The 8,409-nt window shown below is 50.2% G+C and overlaps 1 protein-coding gene across 1 annotated transcript; it reads right to left on the bottom strand.

The window, feature by feature from the left end:
• Nucleotides 1-444: 444 nt before the first annotated feature.
• Nucleotides 445-6,162, bottom strand: Cck (cholecystokinin). Its single transcript, XM_052186950.1, has 2 exons — nt 5,949-6,162; nt 445-578 (listed from the first exon to the last, which is right to left on the bottom strand). The coding sequence occupies exons 1-2, from the start codon at nt 6,160-6,162 to the stop codon at nt 445-447; spliced, it is 348 nt and encodes a 115-aa protein (XP_052042910.1).
• Nucleotides 6,163-8,409: the final 2,247 nt, after the last annotated feature.

Below are 8,409 nucleotides of genomic sequence, written 5' to 3'. Positions count from 1 at the left end.
CCAAGGGTGGGCCCTGGAGCTGAACCCAAGGATACTCCCACAAGCCACCTTGCGTTTACTGGGGAGGGCAGTCCCTGCCCTCCACTCATGCCCCAAACCGTTTACGGAACCATCTACCCCAAGGCTTTACCTGTGGGCATCGTGTACCAGGGTCCCCTCCCCGTCCATCTGAGAACTCCCACTGGACACAAGGACTGAGGGGCAGAAGGAAATCTCTTTAATAGCATAGCAACATTAGGTCTGGGAGTCACCAAGGGAAACACTGCCTCCCAACCGCACAGCTGGGCTGAGGTGTGGCTGCATTGCACACTCTGAACAGACAGATATCACATTGGGGACTTAATAAATAGATACTCAAAATGTCAAGACATTAGAGGCTAGGGGTCATGTGCGTGGTTGTTTCCTCATTCCGCCTCCTCCAGGCAGCGCTGAGACGCTGGCCCACTACGATGGGTATTCATAGTCCTCGGCACTGCGCCGGCCAAAATCCATCCAGCCCATGTAGTCCCGGTCACTTATCCTATGGCTGGGGTCCAGGTTCTGCAGGTTCTTAAGGATGGAGATGCGGCCAGAAGGAGCTGCAGGTAGGAGAGAGGAGAGGAGAGCCTTAGGTCTCAGAGTATGATCAGTTGAAGTCAGGACTAAAGCAGTGGGGAAAGCCGGGGCATGTGTGCGTGCGTGCGTGTGTACGTGCATGTACGTGCATAAAGGCATATACATATGAACATCTGTGAGTACCTCCATCCCTTTTCCATCTTACTGAGACAGAGCCTCTCAATGCACCTGGAACTCACTGGCTGGGCTACTCCAGCCGGCCAGCAAGCCTCCGTGATCCTGTCTGCCTCCCCAATCCTGTCTGCCTCCCCATCCTTGTGTTGTAGGAACAGACCACACCCAGTTTTTTCGTGTGGTTTCTTGGGGGATCAAACTCAGGTCTTTGTGCTGAGATGAAAGGTGGAGACAGGAGAATCCCCTAGAAGCTCATGGGTCAAGTAGCCTGGAGTACAAAGTATATCATCAAAGAACAGAGAGAGAGAGAGAGAGAGAGAGAGAGAGAGAGAGAGAGAGAGAGAAGAAGAAGAAGAAGAAGAAGAAGAAGAAGGAGGAGGAGGAGGAGGAGGAGGAGGAGGAGGAGGAGGAGGGGGAGGAGGAGAGGGGAAGAGGAAGAAGAAGAAGAAGGAAAGAAAGAAAGAAAGAAAGAAAGAAAGAAAGAAAGAAAGAAAGAAAGAAAGAAAGAAAGAAAGAAAGAAAGGAAGGAAAATGATTACAGAGGTTTACTGCCAAGTTTGACAACATGAGTTTGAGTCCTTGGACCCACACAGTGGCGGAAGAGAGCAGAGATGCCTGTGGGTTGTCCTCTGAGTTCTACAGGATTACCATGGCACAGCCCCTCATAAATAAATGTTTAAAAAATAGTAGGATTCAACAGAGTCAACTAACCTGGACCCTGGGGCTCTCAGAGTCTGAACCACCAACCAAAGAACATGCATGGGCTGGACCCAGGCCTCCCTACTCATATGCAGCAGATGTGCAGCTTGGTCTTCATGGGTCTGAACAACTGGAGCCGGGGCTATCCCAGAAGCTGTTGCTTGTACGTGGAATGTGTTCTACCAGTGGGGCTGCCTTGTCTGGCCTCAGTGGGAGAGGAAGTGCCTAATCTCTAAGAGACTTGAAGTGCCAGGGTTGGGGGGCGTACTCAGGGGGTCCCCACTCATTCAGAGGGGAAGGGGAAGGGGGATGGGGGAAGATTATAGGAGGAGGTGACTGTGAACAGGATGTAAAGTGAATAAAAAATTAAATTAAAAAAGTAATAGAATCAAGTTCTTTTTCTAAATGAATATTGTTTACAAATTATTAATTTGAGAGCTACATTTAAAAAAATAATAACCAGAAGAATATATCTTGTCAGATTAAAATACTGGCATCTTGATAACAGTCAAAAAAACTAAATAAGAAGTCACAAAAGACAAATCTTAAATCAGTCATTTTGACCAAACCACAACCAGCAGTGGGTTCCAGTCTATGGCAACTGTGTGATCTGGGCAAGGAGGGGCGTGGTGACAACATTCCTCCCTCTGAAGGCAGATGGCATGGTCCCAGCCCACAATGTTTGTCAATGACCACCTGGGCTTGCAACTAGTGTAGCACGTTCTGTGCTGACTAAGGTTGAAGAGGGTCCCTTGAGACCTCGGTGGAGAAGTGAAAACCTCCCAATGGCTCCCACTGAGCTGGGACCACAATGTTTCTACCTTTTGGGAATTTTGCAGGTGGCTTCCCCGGCCAGCTCCTGCCCACAGGCGAGCACAGCCAAAAGGATTACTTACTGATCCGCCTTTGCCCATGCTCCAGTAAGCAGCCCTAATGAGACCCGTTGGGTCATTGAAAAGAATGTAGGGAAGGAGAGGAGGGGTTACTTTGCAAAAGGATCGGAGTCAGGGCAGGGGGAAGAATAGAGAAGGCTTGTGGGGTATGATTTGAATGTGATATGCTTGCACTAAACGACATAATGGAACTCACCATTATGGGATAATCAATACACATTAATAAAACATTTTTTCAAACGACACCACAGAGTCAGTTATCCAGACTTACTGTATTATGAATTTAACCTGCTAATCTTAAGGAAACCACCACAATGAACAGCAACTGTGTGCTTCTTCTTCCTGGCCCCATGTCTTTCCTGCTTGGGAACTGAGAATACACTCAGTGAGGTTTTTTGGGTAGATAGCCCGGCCAGTGCAAAGAAGCCGCAGCTGCATAACTGCTTACCACCTTTCAGAGAAGAAACAACCAGCAATGTATGCAGCCTGGGTCCTTGTCCAGTCACATGGAAGCACGGCCTGTCCTCCTTCTTATTTAGGGATTAGCATCCACTCTAAGGGCTCGTGCAACCCACGAGTCTCTGAAGCCAGCAGCCTGGCCAGCGTATAGCCGTGCACCCAGTCTTGGATGCTGTGTTTGGAACATGCCTCGGTTCTCATAAGCTACACAGATCTGTTGTCAGGTGTGGTGCTACCACCTCTCCTGCCTTCCATCCTTCCCCAGTACCGCACAGTGAAGGACTTAGAACCACATCCTGGGGTGAGCTAAGGGACCCAACTCCTCCACACAGGTGAGCTGTGTGGAGACTTCACTCAGCAGTCAGTCCACAGCCCCTTTGCCCAAGTTTAGGAATATTCCAAACAGTTCTACAACAGAAAGCCTGGCTGTGGAATCATTGCCTAGAACCAAAGCATGACAGTGTTTTTTCCAGCAGAGGTCTCAGCCGGAAACTCCTCCCACCTCTCTTCTTTGTGGGTCTCCCCTCAGCCTGCTGGACTCACTGAGCCCAGGAAGGAGCAGCCATCATTTAAAAGTTTTCCCACACTCAGGATCAGAGCTAAAGATCCTAGCTGTGTGGAAGCTGAATGGCTTCCAGACCTCAGGGGAAGTCAAATCTGCACAGAATCACCTTGCTGCCTCTCAGATGTGCCAACATGGGCACAGATGCCACTCGCTTTCTTTAGCTTGGCCTTCCAAGATGCTCCCTGTGCAGAACAGTTACGAGGCAGGAGGAAGAGGCACAGAGGCAGCATCTGGTCAAGTGTGCTCTAGATGCTACAAGCCGCTGGTGCCTCCCCTACCTTCTGCAGGAAACTTCCCCTACCTTCCTGGATTACTGCATGCTGTAGACAAGCCTTAAGGAGAAACTTTGTTTTATTTTAGTTTTTAGTTTTAGTTTTTAGTTTTCCAAGATGTCATGTAGTCCAGGCTAGCCTCCAGCTTACTGCAAAGCAGAGGCTAGCCTTGAACTGATCCTCCTGAATGCTACGATTATAGGTGTACATTATCACACCCAGTTTCATGTGGGGCTAGAATTGAACTCAGGATTCTGTGCAGTCTGGGTCAATAGTCTACCAACTACTAATACTAAGCCCCAGTCAGTCACAAAGTATCTTGTCTAGAAACTTTAAGAGTAATATGTATTAAAGTTTAGAAACATTGTACAATATTCAAAGAACTTGTGCAGTGTTGATATTATTGATTCCTAGTTTATATTTGTCAAGTAAGTGAGCATGGCTTTTCTATCCTTAGCCCTGATCCTAGATATGGGAAAACTTTTAAATGATGGCTGCTCTTTCCTGGGCTCAGTGAGTCCAGCAGGCTGAGGGGAGACCCACAAAGAAGAGAGCTGGGAGGAGCTTCCGGCTGAGACCTCTGCTGGAAAAACACTGTCATGCTTTGGTTCTAGGCAATGATTCCACAGCCAGGTTTTCTGTTGCTAGAACTGTTTGGAATATTCCTAAACTTGGGCAAAGGGGCTGTAGACTGACTGCTGAGTGAAGTCTAGAATACTTCAAAAGGGGCTGCTGGTGGTCTACACCAGAGAAGTGGATCCTACATGAGCTATCAGAGGGAATGCAGAGGGGGCACCCCAGGTTTCCAAGGTTTCTCATTATCCAATTATCCATCCATCCACCCATATATCCATTCATTTTTCTATCCACCATCTATATCCATCTCTCTCCATCTACTTATCTATCCATCTATCCATCCATCCATCTCTCTCCATCTCTTCATCCATCTCTTCATCTACCTCTCCATCCACCCATCCATCTCTATCCCTATCTATCTATCTATCTATCTATCTATCTATCTATCTATTCATCCATCCATCTATCCATCCATCCATCTGATTTCTCTCCTTTCCCCCTCCATCCCTCCCTCCCTTCCCCTCTCTTCTTCTCTTTCTCCCTCCCTCCCTCTCTCCCTCCCTCCCTCCCTCCCTCCCTCCCTTCCTCCCTCCCTCCCTCCCTTCCTCCCTCCCTCCCTCTTTCCCTTCCTCCTTTCTTTTGAATTAGCAGGAAAATAACCTAGAAAGGGGTGGCTGAAGTGGGAGTTCCCAAACAGGAAGAAAAGTAAGAGATCATTTGATTTCCCCAGATCTTATCTTCATGTGAAATTCTAGGAGACTCAACCAGGTGCTCCAGTTTCCCCTCACCAGGCAAGCCAAATGCAGGCAGGTGGACAAACCACAAGCTGTTCAAATGCGAGCAGGGCAAACTAGGTTAGTGAGCCCCACAGAAGGGATGCCCACCTCCTGCGTTTTAATCCAGCTCTGCTGGTCCAGGCTAACACCCAACCAGAGGCCACCGTCCATGCCACTGTGGATAAAGGCAGAGATGAAAGCTGCCCAGGGGCCAGCCACGACCCCTGAAGGCTGCCCTCGGAATCCCAGAGCTGGGAGGGGTTCTGAGTCGCCCTGATCTCATCTTTTCTCTGAAAATGAGAGGTTCGGGCACAGAAATGAACATTCAACTGGCGAGGCGCGGAATCGCCTATGGGATTCATGGGAAAGGCCTTCCAATGCGGAGAAGCTTGGCGATCCAACAACTACAGAAAGTAAGACACAACAACTACAGAAAGTAAGATACAGCTCTCCCTGTGTGGTCACCCCCCCCACCCCCTAGCAGTCAAGGGAACACTCTTGGCCCTTTGACCCTTTCCTCCTGCGCGGTTCTGGGGGAGGCCAACTGCTTTGTTCAGATCTCAGGCTGTCTCAGCGCTGACCCATTTCCTGCCAGAGGTGTTCCCATCGTCAGTGTCTGGTGGTCCCCAGTTCAGCTCCATATACAGCACGGGGAATAGGGGCTGATCTGAGGATTCTTACCAACACTCGATCATTTTTTAATGTCCCAAAGCGGTGTTATAGTTCATCCTGAAGACCGTGTCAAAATCAGTTCAGAAAAGGGTCTGTTAGCCGGCTCCCCTTACCTTCGAGATAAGCCCTCCGCCCACTTCCTGTGAACACCACCTGCCTACTGAACACTGCAGTGCAGCGTACCTCAGGGAAGAAAAGTGAAAATCTTGCTCCTTGTGCGCGTCTCCTGTTTCCTCCTCCCTGCAGGGACTGAAAGGGTAAAGATTGGAGCTGCAGCAGAAGCCCGAGAGGAAGCAGATATCCTTACCTTTGCGGACCTGCTGGATGTATCGAGCTAGCAGTGCTCCCAGGCGCGCTCGAGGCTCGCCATCCGTTCGGAGCACAGCCCTCAGCTGCCTTCGGGGAGCCTCCTCCACCCGCTGCTCCACGGGGTCCGTACCTTCTGCAGGGACTACGGGCTGCGCCAGGGCGCCTGCGGCCAGGACTGCCATCACCACGCACAGACACACGCCGCTCTTCATGGCTGTGGGAAGCAAAGGCGAGAAGCGTAAACCTAAGGCTAGCCTCGGCGGGCTTCAGCCCAAAGTCCCGCACACAGAAGTCTGCTGAGGCTGAGCGTGGGGGCTGCAGCCGTGCTAGCCACAGGCAAGCTAAGTTCTAGCTGCTCCCTGGCCACCGCGCAGCTCAGGACATTTCCGCCTGGCTTTTGTGTTATCAACACCCGGGACCTGGGAATCCAGCAGAGACCCGATTTTCTGCCCCGTTCAAAAGCAACGCCTCCTCCTACTTTCCTGAAGTTCCAGGACACCTTTGTAGCTTATCTCTCTTCTAACTAGAAAAGCACAGAGTGAAGTGTGTGTGTGTGTGTGTGTGTGTGTGTGTGAGAGAGAGAGAGAGAGAGAGAGAGAGAGAGAGAGAGAGAGAGAGAGAGAGACAGACAGACAGAGACAGACTGACTGACTCGAGGAGGATACTCCTGGAGAGAAATGCAGGAGATTAGATTTATTCACTACATTAAAAATGTCAGGACAATGGGAATCGCTGTTTTAAGTGTGGGCCCATAAAGAGAAGCTGTATTTATAGAGATTCCTCTGTGTTTTATGGGGAGCCACTATACAAAGCAAAAGCCAGAAATCTGTGCCCAGTCCTTAGATGTGGTCAAAGCCCCAATACATTTGAGAACTGAGCAGATGGGTCCTGTATCATAACAATGTGTTTTTATTCCCCAATGCCCTGATTTTTTTTTTTTTTTTGATACAGCATTTAGAAAATGGGCATAAGTCTTAAAATCTCTAGGTAGTTTCTTTTAAATGATTGCAAAGTGCTCCGAACAGCAGGGAAACCCTAAGAATGGCCATCCCCAGGTTGCTGTCAAGAGAACACGCAGTAGAACAAGTCTCTCCGCAGCAGCACCCACCCAGATGCATTTTAAGATTATTTCTGACTTCAGGAAATCTTTCCAGCTGTCAAGGAAGGCAAGGCACAGAAAAAGCAAAGACTAAAGGCAAGCAGTGCAGAGCTGCAGGCCAATAGTCTCCACACCCGTGAGTCCTGGATGGCCAGCTACTCACCTTCGGATGGGGAATCAGCAGGCTTGGCGGTTTCCAAGAGAGAAGGCTGCAGTCCAGCTAAGTTGAGGGCAGGCGGGAGGGCGACTGCTCTTAAATAGCCCCGCCCGGTATGCAGCCAGTCATCTGTTTACCCGGTGCTGACGCATCCGGCAAGACACGTGCTCAGAGGCAGCCACTGGAGAGACCACCGATTGATGTGGCCCGGGAGAGAAGGGAGCCGGCCCAGTGAATGAGGATAGCCCCTCCCAGGCGGGGTACTTTGCCCGAGTCCTACTCTTATCTAAAGAGCTTCCTTTCCACCTGTTTGGCGCCTCTGCAGAGTCCTCTTCGGGGGAGGGTACCACCCCAACTCCCGGTGAGGAACAGAAGTTTATCTGACCACATTCAGTGAGCTTTGGGGATCAAATCCTTCAAGGAAACTGGGGCACCCTCACAGGCTGGGCGTCAGCAAAAGTAACTCTGGTGTCTTCTCTGGGACCACTTCAGATCTGAGGGGGCTCCCATAAGTATGAGAGGGGAATTCGGGCTCTCAATTTGAGAACTCAATCTCAGTTGGCGTCCTGGATTCTATTCTTTCAGTTTTAAGAATTGGGTGCAGCTCCTGCCTTTGCCGAAAAGCCTTTGGGAAAGGGTTTGCAGTTTCTTCCCAGGGTGACTTCCCACAAGTTACCAGCTATGGATGCCTTTGGTCGCCAAGTGGCGCCAGAGAGTGTCTCAGGCACCCCCAAGATCTGGCTGGCTGAGCTCTCACCTTCCCAGGGAGCTCACGATGGCCCTTTCCAGTCTAGTCCCTCTAGAGTTAAAGGATTCCGCTGGGTGGTGAGGATCTTGGCTGAGATAAAGAAGGAGAGAGGGGGCTTCCTCTGCTGTAGTGTGGGCAGTCCCGAGACCCCCAGTGATTATCTATGCCTAGGGTGCTAGAGTTTGCTGAGTCCCTCCAATCTCATTTCACAGAATCCTTACTGAGGAAGCCCTGCAGGGTGGCTCTCTCCGCTCTCTCGCTGCTAACTTGTAACCTGGGGTCACCAGCCAGCCAGGCCAACCCTGACCTCAACCTTGTCAGTCGGGTGAATGGAGAAAGGCTTAGAAACTCTAAATAGAAAAGGGGCCCAGCTTGAATCCCCTTTCTATTCCGGCTGAGGGGACTATGAAAAGGCAAGTGATGCCTGGTTAGGTTCCTGGTTGTGGCTGCAGCAG

The sequence above is a fragment of the Apodemus sylvaticus genome, chromosome 7, assembly GCF_947179515.1.
Source record: "Apodemus sylvaticus chromosome 7, mApoSyl1.1, whole genome shotgun sequence".
Taxonomy (NCBI): domain Eukaryota; kingdom Metazoa; phylum Chordata; class Mammalia; order Rodentia; family Muridae; genus Apodemus; species Apodemus sylvaticus.
This window is presented reverse-complemented; position numbering and strand designations above follow the sequence as displayed.